Source organism: Periophthalmus magnuspinnatus, chromosome 14 (genome assembly GCF_009829125.3).
Source record: "Periophthalmus magnuspinnatus isolate fPerMag1 chromosome 14, fPerMag1.2.pri, whole genome shotgun sequence".
NCBI lineage: Eukaryota > Metazoa > Chordata > Actinopteri > Gobiiformes > Gobiidae > Periophthalmus > Periophthalmus magnuspinnatus.
In genome coordinates this window covers 31,340,767-31,367,346 of record NC_047139.1, presented here as the reverse complement: position 1 = coordinate 31,367,346, position 26,580 = coordinate 31,340,767, and the positions used below count along the sequence as shown (strand labels likewise).

Here is a 26,580-nt window from a genome sequence, read left to right as displayed (position 1 = left end):
AGAACTACTTTATTCATGGTTTAGTCCCATTGTACACCATGTTTAGCCCAAAGTTTGGCCTGATGTAGTTCAGGTTTAGATCAGGTGGTAGTTAGAAATCCAAATATTGTCTTAGGTGGTACATAGTGGGAAATATTTGAGAATCGCTGGACTCAAAGATAAAATAAGATAAAATCTCAAAATGACTTCTTTAAAATGTTCCATTATTTGCCATGGACACTTGATCACTGTCCTTGTTTGACCGTGTGGCGTTGTTGAAGAAGCTGCCACTTTTCTATCAGTCTGCACACATTTCCCCATTTTTATACTACTCCCCTTACTTTACTAGTGTTATGTTAAAGTTCAATATTTGGCTATACCTCTGTCCTCTGCATGAAAAACAGATTACCCAGGCCAGTGTCCAGTGTAATAGAAATGGATACTTATTAATGTTTCTGCCGAATTGAATTTAGATGATATTTGGCTGGACATGCTGCTGCTTGTGTTCTGGTAATGGGCTTGGGTTGTGAAAATAGCTTTTTAATCAATACACGCAATCCACTCAGGGGAACAAATCCCATCCTTCTGCATTATGCATGTATCATACGTACAGTACGTTTGTGAGGGCTTGGCCAGGAATACAGATCCAACTACAGCTGATGGGCAGGACTAGGGCCAAAACTGCTGAAAAGAAGACCTGTGAAACAACTTAAGTTTTTTGTCATGCCTTTTGTTTTACTTAACACTTGTTTTAATAAACAGCATGAGAGAAGGAGCTTGGCATTTAAGTTGATTTGAACTGAGCCACATGTACATGACATTTTGTCTGTCAGGGGAACTGTAAAGGCATACAAATTCTAAGATCTGTCACAGATTATGTCATACTCGTTTACTTGTATCACTTAATAGATTCAACTATAGCTACATTTAGAATTAATATGATTAGGGATTAGGAGATTTTTGGGTTGCACAATATATTGCAGTATCGACATTTCAATATTGGTTGAACAACAAACTAAATATAGTGCATTATCACAAGGTTCTCCATCTGACATAAATGTTGTGCCGTATTAAGTTGTAAATTAGTCTTGGTTTTGTCTCAGTTACGTCTTTACTATTAAATGAAGGGATCTACATCTTTGTTTTAATATAACTAGAATGATTGTGCTATTAAAAAGTTTATTAGTATAGGAATATTGTGTAGCCCTTGTATGTGCATAACTCACCTCTTTGCTGTAAATATTTTGCTCTCTTCTCTGTGCAGGTGCCACAGACTCTGCCTCCTCTTCCTCCTCCTCCTCTTCGTCGTTTGTGAATGGTGCAACCAGTAAAAACCTGCCGGCGGTGCAGACTGTCGCCCCGATGCCAGAGGACACTATGGAAAACATGAGGTCAGATCTGCTGTCCCAAAAATACTGTTCCAATTGTCACTACCCCCCCCCCTTTTCTTTACAATCCCCTCATTTTGTGTTGATTTTTTTATTTTTCTTGAAATTCAGCCCCTTCCACTTCATTTCACATCTGACTTGTAATTATGACTAGTTTCAACACAAAAAATTATAAAAATACAACTTATTTATACTTTGTTTATGCTAAGTCAAACAGGTTTGTTTCAATAACACAAAAGGATAATTTGCCATTTTAGGTATCTCATTGAAGTCATCCTAGTCGCCATAGCAGTAGTGTTATGTTTTTATACTAGTAATGTTCTAGCTGTGTGGTTGTGCCCTGTTCGCAGTAATGGTGTGTGTGTCTATATATGGCTGTATTGTGGTTTGTATTGCAGTGCCTATTGTGAAGTGCTGCAGACGTCCCCTGAGTCTTTTAGCTCTGTGACACTCCTGCAGGCTGCCCCTCGAGATGCAGGACAGTGTTTTAGGCAAGGAGACCCCATACCCAACCCACGCACCTCCCCTAACCCTCCACCCATACACACACGCACACACACGTACACACAACCTGCTACACCCAACCACCTCTTAATGTTCACTGGGCCACATCTTGCAAGAAATGACAAATACACTGATGTCATTTCTGGGATGGACATTTTACACTAACTCCAAAAAGTCCTGTTTTTTTGGAAATAAGTCCTTAAAAAAGACTTGAGATGTTGTTTTAACCTCTCCCAATGTAAAATACCTGTAACTTAGAAGCAGGTTAAAATAACAAGTTATGCCTCAAGTCCACTCTAAGAATATCCCTCAACACATAAGTTAGTGAGAGTTATTCAATGAAGTCAAGTTTAAAAAAGTTATTATTGTATATGGTATACTCTTCTATTATAATGACTAATAGCCAGCCTTATGAACAATGTCCATTCAGTTTTAAAGTTACTGGGCCATGAGACAGACTGTATTTAAGATATTTTCTATTACATGGGACTATCTTATTATTACAGAGCCTATAACAGACATAGGAGGCCATGGCTTGCATATTGAATATTCTTATTCATTTCTAGGTACAGTTTTTATAACCCATACATATTTATACAAAGCTATACTAACACTAATAATATTTAGTTTTATAGCTTGGCTGAAGTAGAGACATTTCTGAAGCCATATACTGCAGCTGTACTTGTGCAAGTTTTAAGAGTTTATAGCCTTTAAACTGCAGTGCCATCAACTTAATCCAGGCCTAGTGCTTCCTCTACACTCAATGATCATTTCACGCTTTTTGATTCTGTGATCATTTAGTCTCCCTGTTTCTCCTCTGTATAATTTGTCCTGGCTTTTTCTTGCATGTTTCTCCTCTCACAAGTCTCCCCTGAGTTTTCCCCACATGATTTTCAAACCCCATTTAAATGCTAGTTTTTAATCTTTTCCCAGTCATAACTCTCTCATGTTTTATGCCTTACATTCTTTACAGCATCACTACAAAGTTGGAGCGAGCATTGGAGAAAGTTGCACCCCTGCTCCGAGAGATTTTTGTGGATTTTGCCCCCTTCTTGTCCCGGACGCTGCTGGGTAGTCATGGGCAGGAGCTGCTCATAGAAGGTACAGGTGCTGTACACGGCTCCTTTTCTCTAACTGGCGTCTCTCTGTGGAGTCTCCATCTCTGTCTCTCACTGCAACGTGTGCCTGAACGCCTCACTATGGCGGTCTGTGAGAGTGTGAAGGGCTGGGCAGTTTAGCAAGTATTACATAGGAAAGTGCATTAATGAACACCAGCAAAAACGGTAAATATGACATAATATTGGCAGAATGAAAAGACTTCTACTTACATTTTATGCGGATAAGGATCTTTTTTTTTTTCTGTTTCTTGTTGTAATAAACTAAAGTAAAATAAAGTAAAGTACACCATGGCTTACTTTGTGATTTACATGCACAATATAATACATTACGCTCTCTATTTTAGGATTTATTTACAAATACACTTGTATTAATGAATTTAGACAAACATTTACAGCTACAATCCTATATTCACTTGGTTTGTTTGTATAACAGTACAAATACAGCTTAAAGCATATGAAAAAACAGTTATTCCATTCATTTCAAGCCCTTGGGCCTTATTCATCAATGTTTTTAAAAAATCTTTGCAACTTCCACTTAAAGAAGATGCTGAGAGATATCTGTGCCTCACCAACATCCTTCTGCAAACACCACTGCGCTGATTTACATTTCATTTACATAAAAACTAATTTGTATTTTGTAGGAAGACCCGACCATATATAGAAGTTTAGAGGGCGTAAACCTCCATATATGACCAATATGAGCTCAGCATTAGTAAATGTGAAAGCGTAAGGGAGACACTGAACGAACAAGTCAGATGGAGCACATATTTTACCGCTTCACTTGTGATTTAAAATGTTCAAACACAAATGAGCACACTCACACTCCACAGTGTGGATATACATAAGTCCCCAACATGTTGACGTTTAAGTACAAATCAGTTTGTTAGAAAACTTCATTAATGAGGCCTAATATGTCTAGTTTATTGATTTAGGTTCATATGACCCAGCCCTGCTCATGTGTCTGTGTGAATGAATGGTCTTTAAGCTGCTTCACCCATTCGTCAAGAAGGTACACGTCTGATTACTTTGACATAGCTAGCTAGTTCAAATGATTGATTTTTAGAGAAGATTATTTCCTACGACTTTAATATTTGACCTTGTACAAACCGTGAACACTTCACTGCCCACCTGCTTCCTGGTGTCCTGTTCTTGTCATCCACTGTCTTAATGTTTTGTCTCTGCCTTTCCCTCTCTCCCTCTCTCACTCCCTCACTTTTTCCCCTCTTCTCTTGCCGTACTGTTTGTTCTTGTCCTTTTTGTAGCATGCTTTTATATAAATTTGACAACAGCAAATTACTGTAAAATAGCCAAAAAATTTACTGTGTAACTATTTTGACAGTAGTGGTAATATTAAATATTTCTTAAGTACTTCGTGGTCGTCAGCGTAACTTTAGTCTGGGCCTAACTATGTTGCTGTCTTTCTATTGTAGGTTTGGTGTGTATGAAGTCAAGCACGTCGGTGGTAGAGCTTGTAATGCTGCTCTGTTCACAGGTTTGAAACAGCATTTATTTTAACTTCCTAATACCTCCCATATGTTTTTTTTTATTAAATTTTTTTCAGTAAAAAATCTATAAAACTTGTTTTGCTGTCAGATTTAGTCTAAAGGTCATTATGGAAACAAGATAACTGGTTTGGCTGCCAGTCCCGCCAATGACTTGTCAAATGTTTCCCTGATGCTTCAACTATTCTTCACAATAAAGCCATAAAGGTCAATGGATTTATATTTGAAAATAGGTAAAATAATACAATTACACTTAATAGAACCAATAAGGATGACCAAAGTTTGCATGGGCGTTATCCATTGGCCTACGTAACCAGCGCAATGCAGTTGTAATACAATATCATTGAACACAAAGATCTCGCAAATCGCAGTGTCAGATACTGTAAAAATAATATATATATATTTCTTACTCCACATCTTCCACAAATAACCACTGTACATATATACAGCAGCAACTTTGAGATATACAATATATTTGGCTTAAAAATGCGAAGAATATTTTGGAATCTAAGCTTTGGTTTATACCTAAACACTACAGCATAGAGTTAGATCGTGCTTGAGCTTAACATTAGCGTACAAATAAAGCAAGTATTGTATATAGAAGTACTATATACTATATAAAAAACCTTTTTATATACATACCATGATGAAGCCACTTCTTGTTAAACCATTTCTTCTCTTTTTTTATCCAAAAATAGTATAAAAATAGTGCATTTTTGTCATTTTCCCACGTCTAAAAATGGCCTTGTCCCTGAATGAGGCCACTGCACTCTCCCAGGATGCTCTCTTTCTTCTCTCCGTTGAAAATACTCAGAAAGGCGCTTCTATCTCGTCTGTTTTAACATTTCAACGGCTCTAGCTTTTATCTTCTAAAATTTGCCACAGTGCCCTCCCCTCCCATTGCTCAATTTCCCGTCAGCATGTATAGTGTTACCCCTGGCTCCGGACGGGCTGCCATTAGAGGCCCGGGAGAGCAAACCCTACCCCAAATATCGATCCTGTTGATGGGATGGGGGCGGGACAGGACTCTCCCTTAAGGGCTGGCTAATGGAGAGCTAATAGCCACAGCCTTTCAGCAGTAGTTATCACACTCACATGCCTATGCAAGTCTACAAAATAAAGATTTGAATATGTTAATACCACTTTCATGTTTCATGACATCCACTGCATTTTGACATCAAACTACATTTTAACAATGTAGAAATAAGATATATTCTAGTGGCTATGTAAGAGTACAAGATCATAACAAACTAGGCCATCCATCCACTCACCTAAGCGTATGTGTACCATTACTATAGAAACATGGTCTCAGTAGAACTACTTGCTGTTGTAAATTGAATAGTAGTTGTAAATAGTAGTTGAGCATGTATACTACAGTGCCGGCTGGTGGAATTTCATTTACCTTAAGAATTCTTCACTGTAATACTCTTTGATCAGTGTACTTTGCCTGTGTTTGTAATTTCAAAGGGACATTTGTTTCAAGTAATAACATTTACACTCACATGTTCCATCACATAATCAGTGTTCACTAGTAGCTCCATACCTAACAAAAAATATGAAAACCTGTGTGTTTGTTTTGGTAACTAGGAGTGGCAGAATTCGATTCAGAAGAATGCTGGACTGGCCTTCATTGAGCTGATCAATGAGGGGAGGTAATACTAATATTCAGTTTGATTCACACATTCACTCCACACTCCTGAGGGTCTGTTGTCTGAGGTGTAAGACCCACTCAAAAGGGACCATAGCCTCACAGAGTAATGTGCTCTCTACAGTAATAGACAGCACTTGGTAAAATAAAGGCTGAAAAAAAAAAAAACTCTTAAAACTCTTAAACTATTAGATTTAATATTTGTGTTCTTCTGTACAAAGACGTGCAATTATTCCTATTGTATTTTTACCTATGCTATTACTTATTTTACCACTATATGTATTATTCAAATCAATACAATGTGTCTCATTCCAGACTCCTGTGTCATGCAATGAAAGATCACATTGTGCGAGTTGCCAATGAAGCAGAGTTCATCCTAAACCGGCAGAGAGCTGAGGATGTGCACAAACATGCCGAGTTTGAGGTAAGTTTAAAGCAGACCTATTCTGCAAAAAATGACTTTTCATACCTTTTAACCACTTTATAGTTGTTTCCCCTCACCAGTTATTCACTCTGAGTTTTATTTGGAATGATTCGTTCATGTTTGAGCGATTTTTAATACCTTATTTTCAAGATGTTATATTGTTGATTAATCCATGTTTTCACTGCCACCGGCATTCACCCTTTGTTCTGTACTTCATTCTCCAATTTTATTTTCTTAATCGTTGATACACGTAGGATTCGGCAGTGTTGCATAGTCATTTTGGTACAGATGGAAAAAAAAATCTGCTGCTCACTAGTGTGATCTCCAGTTGGCCATAGCTTTTTGTTATGATGACATTTAAGGCGACATCAGCTCCCATCGGGTGTAGCAGTGGACTTGTTTCTTTTATTATGTTGTTTTAGAAGAATATTGCTATTAAAAATTAGCAAATTATAACAAAATGATCCATGGGTGTCATAGATTATAACTTTAGTTTCCTATTTTGGCAAAGTTGGGTTACTCTCACCATTTAGGCATTTATGACTTACACTCACTGGTGACAACTTGTGGCTGTTCCTTTCCATTCCTTTTGGGCATTCCTTTTTTATTTTATTTTAATTACATTTTATTTTGAGTTAAATCTCTGTAAATGTAATTTTAGCCCGTTGATCCTAACTCAACATGCCTTGAAACTGTAAATAATTGTGCTAAGAATGTAATCTCTCCACATCCAAATTTTGATGCCAATGAGATTAGGATGTGTTCTGTCCTCCAAAAAGTTGTTGTTTGTTTTACACTATCTTATATGCTTATCATTCTTCCTTTTTCTGCGTAGTCAAACTGTGCCCAGTACGCAGCAGACCGGAGGGAGGAGGAGAAGATGTGTGATCATCTCATCAGTGCTGCCAAACACCGAGATCATGTGACAGCCAACCAGCTCAAACAGAAGATCCTCAACATTCTCACCAACAAACATGGCGCCTGGGGGACCATGTCTCAGAGGTCAGTGAGAACAATGATTTAGTCATGGTCTGTAACATGTAACTACTATAAGTAGGCAGAACAAAAGTCAACCAAAGTTACATCCATCCACTTTCTTCCACTTATCCGGGGCCGGGTCACGGGGACAGCAGTCTAAGTCCCAGACTTCCCTCACCCTTGACACGTCCTCCAGCTCCTCCTGTGGGACCCCATGGCGTTCCCAGACCAGCATGCCCGGAACACCTCCCTAGGGAGGCGTCCAAGAGGCATCCTGAGCAGATGCCCGAGCCACCTCAACTGGTTCCTCTCGACGTGTAGGAGCAGCGGCTCTACTCCGAGCTCCTCCTGTGTGACCGAGCTCCTCACCCTATCCCTAAGGGTGCGCCCGGCCACCCTACGGAGGAAACCCATTTTGGCCGCTTGTATCTGCGATTTTGTCCTTTCGGTCATTACCCAGAGCTCATGACCACAGGTGACAGTAGGAATGTAGGTTGACCGGTAAATCGAGAGCTTTGCTTTCTGGCTCAGCTCCTTCTTTACCACAACGAACCGATACAGCAACCGCATCACTGCAGACACTGCACCAATCTGCCTGTCAATCTCCCACTCCATCCTTCCCTCCCTCGCCAACAAGACCCCGAGATACTTGAACTCCTCCACTTGAGGCAGAGACTCACCACCCACCCGGAGAGGGCAAGCCACCTTTTTCCAGTCGAGACCCATGGCCTCAGACTTGGATCATCCCAGCCACTTCACACTCGGCTGCAAATCACCCCAGTGCCTGCTGCAGGTCCTGGATCGATGACGCCATCAGGACAACATCATCTGCAAACAGCAGAGGTGAGATCCTGTGGTTCCCAAACCAGACCCCCTCCAGTCCCTGGCTGCGCCTAGAAATTCTGTTCATAAATATAAAGCCACACTGCTCCTCCTGAATCTGAGGTTTGACTATTGGTCGAATTCTCCTCTCCAGTACCCTGAAATAGACCTTACCAGGAAGGCTGAGGGGTGTGATTCTGCTGTAATTGTAACACACCCTCCAGTCCCCCTTCCTATACAGAGGGACCACCACCCCGGTCTGCCCATTCAATGGCACTGTCCCCAACCGCCACGCGATGTTGCAGAGACGTGTCAGCCAAGACAGCCCCACATCATCCAGAGACTTGAGGTACTCTGGACGGATCTCGTCCACCCCCGGAGCTTGCCAACCACCAGCAAGGTCAGCAGCTCTCCGCCCGCACTGCAAACAGTGTTGATGAAGCACTGCTTCCCCCTCCTGAGGCACCAGACAGTTTGCCAAAATCTCTTTGAGGCCATCCGATAGTCCTCCTCCATGGCCTCCCCGAACTCCTCCCAACCCAGAGTTTTTGCCTCTGCGACCGCATGAGCCGCGGCACGCTTGGCCCGCAGGAGCCATCAGGGCTCAATAGGACTCCTTCTTCAGCCTGACGGCATCCCTTACTTCCGGTGTCCATCACCAGTTTCGGGGGTTGCCACCACGACAAGCGCCGCAGACCTTATGACCACAGCTACGAGCAATCGCATTGACAATAGAGGTGGAGAACATGGCCCACTTGGAATCCATGTCCCCAGCCTCCCAGACTTGATGGGAGGCTGGGGGAACCCTCCACCACGTTAAGGTGGTGGTTTGAGGAGGGGTTATAACAGGTAGAAGCTCTCCCGGAGGTGTGAGTTGAAGACCCCTCTGACAGAGGGCTCTGCCAGACATTCCCAGCAGACCCTCATGATACTTTTGGGGCTACCAAGTCTGTCCGGCCTCCTCCTCCGTCAGCAGATCCAACTCATGACCAAGTGGTGATCGGTTGACAGCTTAGCCCCTCTCTTCACCCGGGTGTCCAAGACACATGGTCAGAGATCAGATGACACGACAACAAAGTCGATCATCGACCTCTGACCATGTGCCACGTGCACTGATGGACACCCTTGTGCTCGAACATAGTGTTTGTTATGGACAAACTGTGACCAGCACAGAAATCCTTCCCAATCACGCCCCTCCAGGTGTCACTGTCGTTACCCACATGGGCACTGAAGTCCCCCAGGAGAACAACGGAGTGCCTAATTGGTGCACTGTCTAGTACCCCTCCCAGGGACTCCAAGAAGGCCGAGTACTCTGCACTGCTTGTAGGCCGACACAACAGTGAGAGACCTGTCCCTAACACGGAGACACAGGGAAGCGACCCTCTCGTTCACGAGAAATGCCAGAGAAATGGGAATCCAGCCCCTCTTGAGGAGTTGTGTTCCAGAGCCCAAACTGTGCGTGGAGGTGAGGCTGACTATATCTAGCCGGTAACGCTCAACAAGCTCAGGCTTCTTTCATCCCAGCAAGGTGACATTCCATGTCCCCAGAGCCAGTCTCCATGTCCGGACGTCTGGTCATTGACGCCCCCGCCTTCGACTGCCACCCAGATCTCTTCACACCCACCCCTCATGGTTCCTCCCGCAGGTGGTGGGTCCATGGGAGGACGGCGCCATGTCGGTCCTTCGGGCTGCGCCCGGGCGGGCCCTGTTGGAAAAGGCCTGGCCACCAGGTGCTCGCTGCCAAGCACCCACCCTGGGCCTGGCTCTAGGGTGGGGCCCAGTAATGCCAATCCGGGCGACGTAACTGGCTTCATTGTTAAACTCATCATGGGAGGTTCTGAACCGCTCTTGGTCTGACCCGTCCCCCAGGACCTGTTTGCCATGGGTGACCCTACCAGGAGCATGTAGCCCCCCCGACAACAAAGCTCCCAGGATCATTCGGGTGCTCAAACCCCTCCACCAGGTTAAGGTGGTGGTTCGAGGAGGGGTTAAAATCAAAGTTACAATCAAAAGTCAAAACAAGCACAAAAACGGTGCTTATTTATTACAGAAAGTAGGTTTGCTCTTTGTTCATCCATTTAATCAGTCCATGTTTAGTAAAGGTCTCTAAAACAGCAGGCAGCGGTGTCATATTTCACAATTGTAATTATAATCTGTAATTTCTTCATCTTTATTATTTTTACTGGTGACATAGTAAATTGCTTGTCATCCCGTTTTGCCTAAAGACTGAGGTAAACCTCAGAATATGATTTTTAATATTGGGACATGCAGCAGCTGAGACCTGTCATTCTCATGTCAATATAAATACATTTCACTGTCTAGAGCAACCTGCTGCACTAACAAAAATCCCAAACTCACTAAACAAATAGTAATAAATCATTTTTTTTAACTGTTATTTAAACAGTTTAAAAAGTTTAAAGTTTAAAAGCTGACAAAGTAGGATTGTTGAATTGTTTGTATGCAGTATTCGGTATTTGATATGGGCTTGAGTCCCATTTTCAAAATTACAAATTCAAATAGCATTTATAATTTGCCTTTTCCTAATTTTCAGCCAATTACATGACTTCTGGCGTCTGGATTATTGGGAGGATGATCTGAGGAGAAGACGAAGATTTGTGCGAAATGCTTTTGGATCAACTCATGCTGATATTTCACTCAAAGTGCTGGAAGATTACGGTCAGTATTTAAAGTGTTGTGAAAATGTCTTACTAAATTGTGCTTGTCTAATTTTAAAAATCAAAAATACCAAAAACAGGTACAGAAGAAGAGGAGGAGGGTGCCAAGTCAAAGAAAACTTTCCGCAGCCAATCAGTGGTCACACAAAACCCCGAGGCGGAACTAATGCTGGAGGGAGATGACGATGCTGTCAGTCTACTACAGGAGAAGGAGATTGACAACCTCGCTGGTAAGTCAGAATGTAAGTTGCATTTATTAATTTATTCACTTCATAACCCCACGACTCAAGAGTTGACTTTTACGACTCTCATTTCTAGTACGTTCTTTTCATCCTCGACTATTTACATCCAAAGGCAAGTTTAGTATTTGAATGTTTAGCCAGTACTAACTATTTATGTATCAGCTTTGTGATCATCACTGACAAAACATGAAACTAATATATCAAATTATGCAAAATGAAAAATACAAGTTCATTAAGGCATAACCCAAGGTACTCATAGTGAATAGTTCTAATCACTGCTGCCTTAACCAACTAAAATAAACAAATTCTTACCTGATGAGCATATAATACATAATAATACTACACTCCGTTTGCATCAGATGGAATACAATTTTGTGCTTATATCCTAACAGGCCCAGTTGTTCTGAGTACTCCTGCCCAGTTGGTGGCACCAGTTGTGGTTGCTCGAGGTACATTGTCCATCACGACGACTGAGATCTACTTTGAGGTGGATGAAGAAGATCCTGCCTTCAAGAAAATCGATTCTAAAGTAAAAATTTGTATGGCATGTAAAAATACTTAGTTGTGAATTGGACATGTCTAACGTGTTTGCCCCTCACAGGTGCTGGCTTACACTGAGGGGCTCCATGGAAAGTGGATGTTCAGCGAGATCAGAGCCGTGTTTTCAAGGCGCTACCTGCTACAAAACACCGGTCTGGAGGTCTTCATGGCCAACAGAAGTAAGATGATAGTAATAATATACAGTATTTACGGTTTTCTTGAATTTCTATTATAATGGTGTGTTCTAACAGTTCTTGATAATTGTGTAAGTGTGTGTGTGTATATATATATATATATATATATATATATATATATATATATATATATATATATATATATATATATATAATAATAAATAATATTTTTTTTTTTTTTTTTTGCCCTACCTAGCGTCTGTGATGTTTAACTTCCCCGACCCAGCCACAGTCAAAAGGGTGGTCTACAGTCTCCCCCGGGTGGGAGTAGGAACGAGCTATGGTTTACCACAAGCCAGGTAATTCAAATACAGTACATAGTAGTTTGTTAGTGTTTTGGTTTTTTTTTTGTTTTTTTTTACAAAATGAGAGGAATGGATATGAATGCACAGTCCAGGGACTATAGCACTTAGATACAACCTGGTGCAATCCAACACTCCTAAACTATATTTAGACTTGAAAATGTAATTGCTGAACGTTTAAATATTTAGGGCTGTAATACTTTAGTCATTTTGGTGATTAATCAGTCAGTGGCGTCCTAGTCAACCAAAATTCATATTAGTTGACTTTCGATTTGACATAGATTACAAAGGATTTACATGAGACAATAGTAGAAAGGAGAAGGTAGTGAGTGACTTAGCTAAACGGTTGGTAATGTGTCTTAATACAAACACGCTGTAAGCAATCCCTTCCTTTATTTAAAGTATGCAAGTTTCTCTTCTGATTTCCTCTTGCTTTTTTCCCCAGGCGGATTTCTCTGGCCACCCCTCGTCAGCTCTTCAAATCCTCCAACATGACTCAGCGGTGGCAGAGGAGAGAGATCTCAAACTTTGAGTACCTCATGTTTCTCAACACTATCGCAGGTAAAGTCTACATTTATGTAAAATGTCTTCAAAGTGAATGGTCTACCTTCTTCACACTTTTTACTATCATTGGCAAAAAACATTATGTGCTTCATAAAATTTCTTTCTGCTTTTTGCTTTTGACAACCTCATATAACCTTGGTATAACTTGCCACTCATCACTGTTGTTAAATTATATATCCTTTTATACTTGAAATTTTAGCATTAGCGTTATCAGCATTATCATAACCCTGTAGGGCTTTTTATTGTTTATTTAGAAATAGCTATGTCATTCAAAAAGAAAAATGCACACTTGCTAGTATTTCTGTCTATGCGCCTGAATAACTATGCATTGTAGACAGCTGTTATTGAAGAGATAAAGGATTTGCATTAAGATGAATGTTTGACAGCAACCTCAGCAGCAATTTCCATAAAAAAGCCCCTGGAGCAGAATATTTTTCTCCACCTATGTGACCTGTGTTTTATTTATGCTGATGCATTTAGAAACAGCTGGCTCAAAGCTATGTTTAATTGATTCCTATTTATGATAATTTTGAATCTTGCATATATTATATTGCTAAGGAGCAATTAGTCAACAACATATGATTCTAATGTCTTAAGAATTACATTTTAGTCTAATGAGGATACAAATATTTGGCAGCACTCATGCACTGGGCACACACAACTGGCTCGCTCTAAACCTTATACAAAAAATTGCTAGGAATTTGAAATGAAAGTTGTTCTAGTTTGTCAGGAATCTTAATGATACTTTTTGGTTCTTACAGGGAGGACTTATAATGACTTAAACCAGTACCCAGTGTTCCCCTGGGTTTTGACCAACTATGACTCAGAAGAACTGGATCTCACTCTGCCTGGAAACTTCAGAGACCTGTCCAAGGTAAAATCACTGCTATTAATGTTATACAGTTACAATGTTATATTTTCTCCATATAATAATACTTGTTAAAATAATTTTACTACATTCATTCTTTAGCCTATTGGTGCTCTGAACCCCAAACGAGCAGCCTTTTATGCTGAGCGATACGAGACGTGGGACGATGACAGTGCTCCTCCTCACCACTACACAACCCTGTACTCCACGGCTCATTCAACTCTACAGTGGATGCTCAGAATAGTATGATGCCATACTGTTAATAACCAATAAACATAACCTTTTCTAAACAACTACATGTCTATCATGTGTCCATAGGAACCCTTCACAACATTTTTCCTGAACGCAAATGAAAATAAGTTTGACCACCCAGACAGATCCTTCTCTGGCATTGGGCGCTCATGGAGGAACTGTCAGAGGGACACAGCTGATGTAAAGGTATGTGCTCAAAGACTCATCATGTGTCTCTTTAAACAACCAAGGCCTCAAACAGAATGTGTCACATATACTTAGGGGGGGCTTAGACTTAGGCTAACAATCAGAAACATAATTGCCATGATTCTTAGACATAGCACAAGTAAACAAGGTTTTGGGATTTAAATTGTCAAATTCATGTCAACTTGACAAATTATCATTAAATCTAACTGTGAAGGATTAATGTTGAGCAAAACTTGTCTTGTCCCTGTGCAGATAAATTGTATGCAGTATGCAGTATGCACTTGTCTGCACATTGAGGCATGTCCTAAATGTAAATGTGTGCTTCTACAGGAGCTGATCCCAGAGTTTTACTACCTGCCGGAGATGTTTGTCAACAGTAACGAGTATGAGCTCGGAGTGAGGGATGATGGGGCTCCAGTCTGTGACGTGGAGCTGCCGGTCTGGGCCAAGAAACCAGAGGACTTTGTGCGAATTAACAGGATGGTAAGAATAGCCAAAGAGTATACAATATATAGGAATAAATATTGCTGTTTTACAATTATTTGAATGAATGGTAAAAAAAAACAACAATAGGTTCATTATTTTCTTTTTTTTACATTTTCTTTTCACCCAAATCTGTTGTACCTCCATATAAAGCACATATTGTTTCCTGTCTTAATGACTATTTGACCTCTTTATCTTGTCTCCCAGGCTTTGGAGAGTGAGTTTGTGTCCTGCCAGCTTCACCAGTGGATTGATCTAATATTCGGCTACAAACAGCGCGGGCCTGAAGCAGTACGAGCTCTCAATGTGTTTGATTTCATGTCTTATGAGGGAGCCGTGAGCCTGGACAATCTGGACACAGCACAACGGGAGGTCTGTTCACATTACAGCATAACAATATATGTCAAATTATTTTTACACAGCACAACTGAGCTCTTTTTGGTTTAATCTCGCAATGTTTTGTGCAATAATACTTCAGAATGGATCAAGCTGTTGAGATTGATTGGGAGCTTATGGTGTTCAGAGAAGTCATTACAAAATAATTACAGCATTTTGAACATTATTGATCTTTGATTGTTGTTGTTGCTAAGAGTGAAGTGGGTACAAAACACTATACAATACAAAACAACCTAACAATTTGTTTGTACTGTTGGTCTAATAGAAATACTTGTTTGCTTCTGTAGTTGATTGAGGCTCAGATTCAGCTTTGTGGTCAGATTCCATCACAGCTGCTGATAGAGCCACATCCTCCACGATCCTCGGCCATGCACCTGGTGAGTCACCATAAAACAATACTATAATATAAAATAAAAACATATTTTATTATAATCAAATATGATTATTGAATATTTGTGTTGTAAAAAGTGATATGATTATTGAATATTTGTGTTGTAAAAAGTTGTATTTGTAGCTAACAAAAAAAAGGTAACGTGATTAAGCTGTACCTAATGTTCCAATAAAACTTAAAGTAACTTTTTTTTTCTTCAAATATTTGGAAAGAGCAGATAAATAACAAATAAATTACACCCCAAAATCAAAAGTTTTCAATCTTCTGTTCCCTAGTTAGAAATACTATATATATATATATATATATATATATATATATATATATATATATATATATATATATATATATATATATATAATTACTGACTGCTTATATTATAACTATGTATGTATGTAGTAGCCCGTTGCCTCAATGTAGTCCCCAGCCTGGTCAAAAAAGCCTTGTATGGAGCTCAACAGTGACTGCCCACCCCTGGTTCCAGGAGTACATTTCTCATTCATTTTTCCCGTAGACTTTCTGAAAGAAATTAATATGAAAAGTTTCAATTCTTGCTCAAGGCTTATCAGCTGTGGTAACTTATCAATTGATTTAAAATCTGTTTCTGAAATTTTATAAACCGCTAAGTTATTCAAACATTTAGCAGAATGTTGCATTTTAAATGTGCTTTTTGGACTTAAAACAGCTGCGTTATGTATATTAGTTACCACATAGCTGGTTAGCCTCCATGATGCCTTTGAACACTTAATATTAGAATTTTTTGAAAAAGTCAAGGGTAAAGTTAATGGAAAATGTACTTCTGGAAGCAAAGCTGATTTCGAAGTGGACGGGCCTCTACAGCTCCATTGGTCCTTACTCAGCCTCCTCATTCATAGACCTCATTCAGTGTGTCCCAAAAACTCCATCTCTACCTCAGTGTGTTGACCTGCTCTGACCCTGTAGACTCCCACTAACGAGACCTCCTGCTCCTCTCCCTGTCTCCTCCCCTGTCCCATCTGTCTGCCCCTCCCCCTGTGATACCCCTTCTCTCCCCTCATCTCCTCTCTCTCCCCCTCGTCCCTCTCTTTCACTTGGCTTTCTTTCTCTGTGTGTCTCTCTCTTTCCTTTCTCCCCTCTCTCTCTCTCTCACCAGTGTTTCCTTCCTCAGAGCCCCTTGATGTTTAAGGATCAGATGCAGCAGGATGTCATCATGGTGCTAAAGTTCCCTTCAAACTCTCCGGTCACTCATGTGGCAGCCAACACGCTCCCGCACCTGAGCATCCCCGCTGCAGTGACGGTCACGTGTAGCCGCTTGTTTGCAGTCAACCGCTGGCACAACACTGTTGGTGAGTTTGAAGTTAAGAATACACTTTAAAACTAATGCGATTGGATAGGTTCAGAGTAGAAGCCTCTAAATTTGCTAGTGTGATTGGTGAAAAATCATTCCATGGTAATGGGGAGATAGCATTTTGTTCAACCAGATCTTACCATACAAAAATGTTTTTGTCATATTGATCATATTTAAAATAGTAAATAAATACACAGGTTAACTAGATTTTATGCTTAGTAGCAGCATATGTGTCAAGAAACATTACAAACACTTCTTACTTCTACTAAGTATAATTGTATAAAAGGTAGCATCAGCTGCATGGGGAGTTTCATCATTTATATTGAAGTGTTGCATTTTATACTATTTAGAGACTTTTTGGATAATGTTCTTCTATTCTTGCTATTAACCAAACCAGTAACATTGGTTTGAAAGTAGGTACAAAGTTTTGCATTTGTGTACATTTTTTTATGACAGGCATGTACCCGATGGTACATGGTGTCCATGGAGTGATTTAAAAAATAGTCAATTGACTAAATATTCTGACTTTTGAATTACTCAAATGAACAGCAGTAGTGACTGTTGTAGTTATGGATAGGCCAGCAAAAGTAGTTTCACTATGTGCATAAACCTGCACATAATGATTTTTATATTAGTTTGGACTGGGGGGGACATATGTATGGCAGATCGGTAGTCGTATATTGTAATTGTCAATTGATATGTGTTTTTTAATGTATGTTCACCTGCTCAGGGACTGCAGATGGAAAGTAGCAGTAGCTAAATCTGGTGCAAATCATCTTTTCTTTGTAAGATTAATGAATTTGTACATGGTCCCTGTCAAATAAAGAATAAAGATAAGATAAAGATAAAGATAGTAGTCACAATAGTAACATAGTAGCATATCAAGAAATTTCTCCTTTACACCTATTCAAATACATTATTTCTTAGTACTTGTTTTTCTTTTCAAAGTGCTATTTATCAGTGTTGAGCACTTTTTCAGTGCTACAGTATGTTATGAAATAAAAGGGTTTTTTTTCAGGACACTGCTGTTGCGTCATCCTGGCTTGTAATGTAGTAACTGTTTAGTAATGTGCTGCATTGGACTAGAACCATCAGGATTAGAGCTGTGCCCAGTGAACGGACATATAAATAATGGCCCATCAGTGTTTTAATTTACTTAATTAATGCTTTCATTAAGCAGGAGGTGTAGGTGTAATTAGCCAACACAGAGCACCAGTGTTCAGAGGCGGGTCGTGACTTTGAAGGCCCTCTGTGATGACACATCTGTTTTTACATTGCAACAAAAAAGGTTCATTAGCTTCAGATAGCTTCCTGGGAAATGGCCAATCAATATGTGTAATTAGATTTATTTTGCTTTGATTATAGATTATATTGAGTGATATGTGGTTACATTACTATTGCAGGTCTCCGTGGGGCTCCTGGATACTCTCTGGAACAGGCTCATCACCTGCCCATCGAAATGGATCCTCTGATCGGTGAGTAAACATTTCTTATTGTTACTGTATCATATTAATAAAATCTGTATGGTTGATCTGTATCCATTAAGTGCTGAATGAAATAGAATAGATTAAATTAAAATTATGGTACCCCTGAAGGGTAAAACACGCACACTATTTTGAAAACACACATTAATTCAAGACAGGCACATTAAGTAAAAAACAAGCTAATTCAAAAAACGCACATACTAATTTGAAAACATGCACACAAACTTCACATTCTATGAGTTCCAATCCAGCAATCTTCAAATTTCTGCCTGGAAACTGGTAACATTTCAGAACCTTGAGTTGTTTCCGAGTTAGACAATACAACAAGGCTGCGCCCTGTGTATTGATAAAATTTGATATCCAACATTTAAAATACTGATAGTACTATCTGCATTATTTTCCCTTTAGTTGCTCTTTCCCGTGCACCAGCTTCTGTGAACCTGCTCCTGCACCACAGTTCAGCCTCTGAAATGTGCTGTTATGCTCTGTTATGCTAATGTCAACAAAAACAAAACATCTCAAACATTGATTTTGAAATTAACAAATGTATTAACAATGTCCAGGTTGATACAAGCATTTTGGCAGATTTGAACACTTTCCTAGTCTTTATTGCTACTTTTGGGTAGACTTAACCACTGGAACCCAGAAAGTCTGATTGAACGCAGCAATAGAGTTGTGAGAACATATAACTCTTTTGGCAGTTTTTTAACAAACGTGAGAACATTGAGTAGTGGAAACATAGAGCTGACCCCATGTAAACAACGTTTGTCACATCGACTAAAGTATATAGCCGTGGGGGATGAATACACTTTATGACCTCAAACAACAGTTTTACAAGGACAGCTTATGAAAGGAAAATGCACATGGCGTACAGAAACTGAAACTTAGATGGTAAGCACTGTATTAATGCAATCCTCGCAGCCACGGCTTGCTATTACTATGCAAAAAGGTGTCCATTTTGTAAAACGATCAACATCCAATCAACAATGAATATGTGAGCAATACAAAATGGTGTTTACACATGAGGATACACTGTATAAAGGGCTGCAATACAGGAGCTCTGTTGCCTCTGGTATAAATTGGTGCTTTTGAATATACGCCCATATGTAGCTGCGCTTCAGCTATGCATCGCAGTAGCTCCTGGTTTACATTTCGGGTACTATTTACTTTGATAAGTAATGTGTTTTTAAGATATTGTCCACTGTTTTTCTTACCTTTTCTTCACAACTATGCTACAAATAAACTGTATTTTTATTTATGTTGTGAATGTTCTGAATACTGTTTATGATCAAAATGATCAAAACATATTTCAGTGATTTTTTTTTATGCCATGCCTCAAATATATAATAAAATATAATAAAAAACAACCAACCAAAAACAAAGTATTGAACAAAGTTTAAGGACAAAGTATTTTTGTGCATTTTGTCACTAAATACCATAAAGAGCATAATATATGTCTGTCTTTTAAATGTTCAACCCAAAAATGAATTATAATACTAGACAGCATTGGAAAGTAACTACATACAAGCACCGAAAATACAATTTAGAATACACATTTTGAGTAAGTGTGTTCTGGTACAGGTACACTTTTATTTGGTAGTATTTAGAATACAGTTACTTTCCTAAAATCTAAGGGATACATTGCTGTATTTAATGACAGTGTTTTAGTTCAAACTGCACCATATTAGTGAGAAAAACAGAAAACACTGTTCTTGTGTTGAGGCATATGAGATTTTTCCTTCTCTCATTTGTAATAGGAAATGCATAACAAACGCTGAAACAAACAAAGCTGCAATCCTATGTTGCATTTATTTATTTAATCATGTAATGTTTTTAAATCATTAAATAATTTATTTGATAACTACTGTTAGTCCCCCCCAGATGGTGCAGTCATATACGTTATGTTCATTATCTAGAATTTGATGATGCCATAATCTCAGATGTTGGGCAAGGGCCTTTGTAACTCTATGGGAGATTTTCTGTTTTTTAAAAATAAATATCCCAAATAGAAATTCACATGTTGAACCTCATTATCTGTTCAGGGTTGGGTCCACAAACCTGTAATATTACTTTTTTTTTTAATTTAAAGTCCTTTCAACTGACACCTTTAGAGTTGAATCACGGCACCACTTTCTGAGGCTGCTACTGTTCTGTTACTGTGTACTGACAGGGACGATGTTAATCTTTGTGTCAGTTTTTTTTATTGCACATACTATTTTTAACCATAGCCCAATTATTATTAACCATAAATCTACAGTGGCCCTGACGGGCAAACTCACACACAAATTCACTTACACATATTCAAAAATGTGCACTAATTCAAAAACACACACCAAATTTCCAAAACATAACAGAAGAGATGGGACTATGTGCTACTACTACTATGACCTCAAATACCAAAACAACTACTAATACTACTACTAACACTGCAAATACACCTACTACTACTGTTACTAGTGCAAATACTACTATTACAAATGCTACTAATAGTAGTACGAATTGTAGTAGTACTAGTAGTAGTAGCACAAATAGCACTACTACAAATACTAGTACAAATGCTAGTAGTAGTATAAATATTACTACTAAATACTACTAAATATTAGTGATACTACTACACATACTATTAGTACAAAACTACAAATACTACTACTACAAATATTACTATTGCTACTAAACATACTACAAATGGTCCACAGGTGTATTAGTAGTAGAATTTGTAGTAGTAGTAGTATTTGTAGTGGAATTACTAGTATTATTAGTACTATTTGTACTAGTAGTTGTAGGCTTTGTAGTACGCTCAACATTCAGATGGGAACTTCTGTCTCTAAGCAACACTGATGATTTTTTGACATTTATTTTAAGTGTACTTTGTTACATTTAAGTAATTGCTTATTGTTTATTGAGTTGGCACATAATCGTGCTTCATTTTTGTTTTAATTTATTATTTCCTTCTCACATAAATCCTTGTTCTACATGAGGATATGAAAGGTTAAACTTACCTCTTTAAAACAAAACTTGGGAGTTAAAATCATCCAGTGTAAAAGTGTCTTGTGGTATATCTTTTATTCTTGTGTAGCGCTATTGGACTCATTTTTACATTCCCTATTAAAATGTCAATAGACAGTTTTTCCATTTAAAGATGAGGTTGAAGCAGGTGAGGAGTAGAAATAAATCAAGCTGTTTCATAACTCATAAATGATCAGTGCTATTACTAAGTGGCCTGTCTACAGCGGCTAAGAGTTGCTATTGAAATGTTTGTACAGTTTTTAATTTTGTAATTTATCGATGCTTTTGTTTTTGTTCAGCAAATAACTCAGGGGTGAACAAGCGTCAGATCACAGACCTGGTAGACCAGAGCATCCAAATCAACACGCACTGTTTTGTGGTTACCGCCGACAACCGCTACATTCTGGTGTGTGGCTTCTGGGACAAGAGCTTTAGAGTGTACTCCACTGAAACCGGTAGGTGGAGGGCATTTTGGCTAATTCTCTTTTTTAGCTGTTTGTTTGGCTTGTGCTGTTAGGAATACTCAACATTAGCTCATTGCAATCATTTGCTATCACAAATACTGAGAGTAAACCTTAACTTTTAATTGACTCAACACAATAAATGTTCTAAATCTGTCAATATACAAACACTGATTAAAACCACACAGATAAACTATATATACATTTTAGTAATTGCATAAACTAGCCATTAGCCATATCAGGGAATGCAAAAATTGTTGACAGATTTAAATAGTATGAAAGCAATTTGATACAGGGATCTGCAAAACATTGGAAAAATGGGTGTGTTTTGTGACTATATAGAAGTATCAGAATTAAATAATCATATTTAAACCCTGAAGTTACTAATTTGGTACTCAGTTCTATCAACAAATTTGTTTAATTGTCTTTTAAAGGTCATATTATCTAGGAGGAGAATCTGTGTTAACCTATCACACTTTTGTGGATTAAGTGTACAGTGATCAAGTGATCCATTTTTAGAAGTAATTTGTCACTAGTGCTCTGTTTAGGAGAAGCAAGTATCTATAATGACTACTCTTTGTTTCCTGCTGTAGTCCTCCCATCATTTATCTCATATGAAAGACCGATGTATCTCACTCTGCTCTTGCACCCTCTGCAGGCAAACTGACCCAGATTGTTTTCGGGCACTGGGACGTGGTGACGTGTCTGGCCCGATCTGAATCCTACATTGGTGGAGACTGTTATATCGTATCAGGCTCTCGAGATGCTACTCTGCTGCTGTGGTACTGGAGTGGAAGACATCACATCATCGGAGACAACCCTAATAACAGTGAGTGCGACAGGATAATTTGATACAATTTTGGTAAAGGTTTGAGTCAGACAGTGCAGACAGCGACAGGTGTTAAAAGCAGTTATTTTGTATGTTTTTAGGTGATTACCCCGCTCCTAGGGCAGTGCTCACGGGGCACGATCATGAGGTGGTCTGCGTGTCCGTGTGTGCGGAACTCGGGCTGGTCATCAGTGGAGCTAAAGGTCAGTGTGAACTTCAGCAGGCAATGAACACAAAAGCAGAGTTTAGAGCTTAGAATGTCATCTTATCGGGTATATACTTACAAAAATGTCCTTATTGCTGTTGTTTTTGATTTTTGTTTGTGTTGGTCATGGACAATTGCGTGTACTTTCTTTTTCACAGCTGACAAGCATTTAACTGTTTTACTGCTAATAATAAAGGATGTCCTCTATAAGGGGGGGGGGTGTAGATTAGATGTAGATGTCAAGTAGATGTCAAGTACACTTTTATGTAGTTTTATGTTTTTTGCGAAGTAACAAACATACTAACAATAACAGGGTACAAAACCTAACAATACCAGGGAAGAGCCATGAAGGTAATAATACAGTATATCAGCACTGAACCACTCCTTTCTGTTCTGTAATCAGGCCATCTATTAAATACAATTTGTAGTGTAGCATTGTCAAAGCTGCTAATCTAATGTTTATTCTTGAAATTCTTGTAATTTTGAAATTCTTGCTGTTTCCAGAAGGTCCATGCCTGGTCCATACCATCACAGGAGACCTGCTCAGAGCACTGGAAGGTCCAGAGCTATGTCACTGCCCCCGCCTCATCTCTGTGTCCAGTGAAGGCCACTGTATCATCTACTATGAGAGGGGCCGCTTCTGCAACTTCAGCATCAACGGAAAACTGCTGGCTCAAATGGAGGTCAACGACTCCACACGGGTATGGACTTATGTTTTATTTTTTTATGCTATTATTTATAGAAGTCACCACTCCAGACCAGGAACACTGCATATGAGCAGCTGTTTTGGAAATGTTTTGACCTAGTCAAGCCTTGACAATTTGTCACTCACTGCTTCACTCATCATTTGCTGTCATATTATACATCTCCTTCCTCACCAACAGGCTTGATACTAGATTTATACAGATTTCAATGCCACAAAGATAATTTAAAACGCCCATTTATTGACAAAAGAATGTAATTTTGTCACAAAATTACAGATTATTATTATATATATTTTTTTATAATTACCATGTAGACTTATAAACCTTTCCAGACCACATTTTTCAGGATTTTTTGTCCTATTTTTGTTTTTGTTTTTTTGTGTTTTGGCTACCGTATCTTATGCCTGCTAGTTTTTTGTCTATTTATCTATGGATTTATTGAACTATTACATAGAAAAATCCATAAATTGACTATTACACTCTATTTGACCTTGGCTATCCTGTAGGCGATCCTGTTGAGCAGTGATGGGCAGAACCTGGTGACAGGAGGAGATAACGGAGTGGTGGAAGTGTGGCAGGCGTGTGACTTCAAACAGCTTTACATCTATCCAGGCTGCGACGCAGGCATCCGCGCCATGGACCTCTCACACGACCAGAGGTAAAATACAAAATGTTTTAAATTTGCTGCATAAATTAAAGTTTATAAAATGTCTAGTCTTGGTTGCAAGGTGATCACTGCTATATAAGCAGGCATATCCAGATTACATACAGTTTTTATGCTTTCTCGATGCCAGGTACCAAGCTTTGAGGCTGTTTTGATCCAAATTTAAAATAAATAAAACGGGTTCATTATGTACTTGTGAAAAGGAGCTGAGGATACATTGATAAATCACTTGTTCCTTTGCTATACTGGAATAACACAGAATTATTTAACATAGAGAAGTACTGATTCAGTGTGGGAAAGAAACTTTGAAAATGAGTTAAAGAGCACTGAATACCTGCATTAAAATCTATTATTGTGAAGTATTTTGTTACATGGCCTAATTAGAGTACTGTATTCTGAATACAGAATTATTTCAAATTGAGTTGCGTAGGATTAAAACAGCTTTCGGTTTGTTGCTACATTTGTTATCTCACATTACACACTGCAACAGCTGTGTTTTCTCACTTACACCACACCTGAAGCCTAAATTGCGTAATCAAATATTGCAATGTATTACTTTGATTTTAGGAAAGTAACTGTATTCAGAATACTACCAAATGATATTTTCAGTACATGCATTTACTTAATGCCCTACACTGCCAGTAATATTAGTGAGCTATAGTTTTTACTGAACATTCCATATAATTTGTGTTTAAATGAAGACTTTGTCATTGTTATTTGGCTTTTCTTTTCCTAGGACCCTGATCACTGGCATGGCATCAGGCAGCATTGTGGCATTCAACATAGACTTCAACCGCTGGCACTACGAGCACCAAAACCGGTACTGAGGCAGAGGAGGAGCTGAGTGTTTGAGCAGCACTGAGCTACAAAGAGGAAGGAGAGACTGGACTTATCTCTGGTCCAACAGTCGACTCGGAGCGCCGCTGGTGGATACTTCTCTCACCTGTGTTTGTGAAGACACGCGTACAGATACACAGCCCTGAAGACTCACACCAAAACCTGCTCCAAAGCAGACAGAGGAGGCCAGCCGGACATTTGCAGACTGATTCTGGCTGTTCCTGGTTCGCTTAATGCTTCACAAAGAACCAATGTTTTGCTTTTCTCTCATTTCTTTGTATTCTTATGAAGTATCTCCTGTATTCAAGTTAATTGGGTGGACTATAAACACTTGTCTAAACATCACAAAGTTGTACCAGCCCCACCCACTTTAGTAATACAGGTGCTATTTGGCTTGATCTTAAATTCACAAATCACTTAGGGTTGTAATTTTATTTAATTTTATTCTATGTTCATTTTTACTCTTCTTTTACCTCCAAGGCTCTGATTTTTATGTAAATATGGCTCTGCTTCTTTGGGGCCTACACTTGTTCTTTCACTACACAAACTGCGCTTATCACCTTTAATTTATTAATGACTTGCTGTATGTAAGATATTGTGTAATAATTATTATAATGTTGACAAGACTGATGGTAATAACGGGGAAGAAAGGATGCTCATTGTTCTGATGGTAAAGATTGTGCCAGCCAGGAGGACCACAAGACGAACATGAATTCCTTTGTAAATTCCGTGATTGTTTTGTCAAATATGTACATATAGTCCACAGAGACTAGAAAGCGCAAACTCAACCTTCACTTAACCCACATTTGTTGATTATTTAAAAAAAAATAAACTCAAATTAATGTAAAAGATTGTTTTGTATTTGCACTTTGCACCAATCACATATCATTATTTATTAGCTTGGTTCTTTACGGTCGGCTCCCATTTTGTTTTTAGGTCCATTTTCCTGACAGGAATAATTTGTGCATTGATGTTTGTATTTAAAGCGTTGAGCTCATGTGTGATTATTATGTTTTACAACCTCACCGTTGTAAGCAATATCATGATTCTGTAGCTGATAGAGTGTTTCGATGGCGGCCGCAGCGGGGCATACGTGTAAAGCCATCTGGATCAAACGCACACATGCACACACTCTATCAACAGGTTCAACTTACGTATCCAAAAAAAGTGAAATATTTTTGGATCTATGAAACCCTTAAAAACTATTGTATTCATGTTTTATTGCAAAGATGTAAAATATGACATGTGTGAGTTGGAAAAAAATCATGATAAGAAAAATAAAATATGCAAAGAATTTGATGGCTTGACTTTTCATTGGCCATATATTCTAATTAATAGTTTTTATTTATTTTACCAAGAAGCCCTTTGTGATACCCCTCCCCCTCCCCCACCATTACCATCACCAGAAAAGTTACCTTACCTGTCACCCCTAACTGGGGCGACAATGGTTCATTGGTAGTGTTTGTCCATTGAGCTGAAGGTTGGCTGTTCGAACCCTGCTCTCAACATAAACACCATTGTCAGATCCACTGACCCACAGGTTGGTGGTGTGAGTCCAGCTTCCACAGATGAATGCTGTCATTGTGTCCTTGGGCAAAACAGTTAACCCA

General features: G+C 39.0%; 1 protein-coding gene across 1 annotated transcript in view; it reads left to right on the top strand.

Moving 5' to 3' along the window:
* Positions 1-26,269, top strand: part of nbeaa (neurobeachin a) — a 147,724-nt gene extending 121,455 nt beyond the window's left edge. The window contains exons 33-59 of the mRNA XM_055226474.1: positions 1,244-1,370; positions 1,766-1,858; positions 2,845-2,972; positions 4,420-4,481; positions 6,079-6,143; positions 6,455-6,563; positions 7,399-7,565; positions 10,915-11,039; positions 11,119-11,268; positions 11,673-11,809; positions 11,882-11,999; positions 12,211-12,313; positions 12,762-12,877; positions 13,642-13,754; positions 13,851-13,991; positions 14,067-14,186; positions 14,517-14,669; positions 14,877-15,041; positions 15,353-15,442; positions 16,586-16,778; positions 18,184-18,255; positions 21,570-21,725; positions 22,390-22,560; positions 22,662-22,763; positions 23,270-23,466; positions 23,976-24,127; positions 24,870-26,269. Of these exons, the coding sequence (XP_055082449.1) occupies positions 1,244-1,370; positions 1,766-1,858; positions 2,845-2,972; positions 4,420-4,481; positions 6,079-6,143; positions 6,455-6,563; positions 7,399-7,565; positions 10,915-11,039; positions 11,119-11,268; positions 11,673-11,809; positions 11,882-11,999; positions 12,211-12,313; positions 12,762-12,877; positions 13,642-13,754; positions 13,851-13,991; positions 14,067-14,186; positions 14,517-14,669; positions 14,877-15,041; positions 15,353-15,442; positions 16,586-16,778; positions 18,184-18,255; positions 21,570-21,725; positions 22,390-22,560; positions 22,662-22,763; positions 23,270-23,466; positions 23,976-24,127; positions 24,870-24,960 (3,416 nt within the window). The 3' untranslated portion in view covers positions 24,961-26,269. The remainder of the gene's footprint in view (positions 1-1,243; positions 1,371-1,765; positions 1,859-2,844; positions 2,973-4,419; positions 4,482-6,078; positions 6,144-6,454; positions 6,564-7,398; positions 7,566-10,914; positions 11,040-11,118; positions 11,269-11,672; positions 11,810-11,881; positions 12,000-12,210; positions 12,314-12,761; positions 12,878-13,641; positions 13,755-13,850; positions 13,992-14,066; positions 14,187-14,516; positions 14,670-14,876; positions 15,042-15,352; positions 15,443-16,585; positions 16,779-18,183; positions 18,256-21,569; positions 21,726-22,389; positions 22,561-22,661; positions 22,764-23,269; positions 23,467-23,975; positions 24,128-24,869) is intronic.
* The last annotated feature ends 311 nt before the right edge of the window (positions 26,270-26,580 follow it).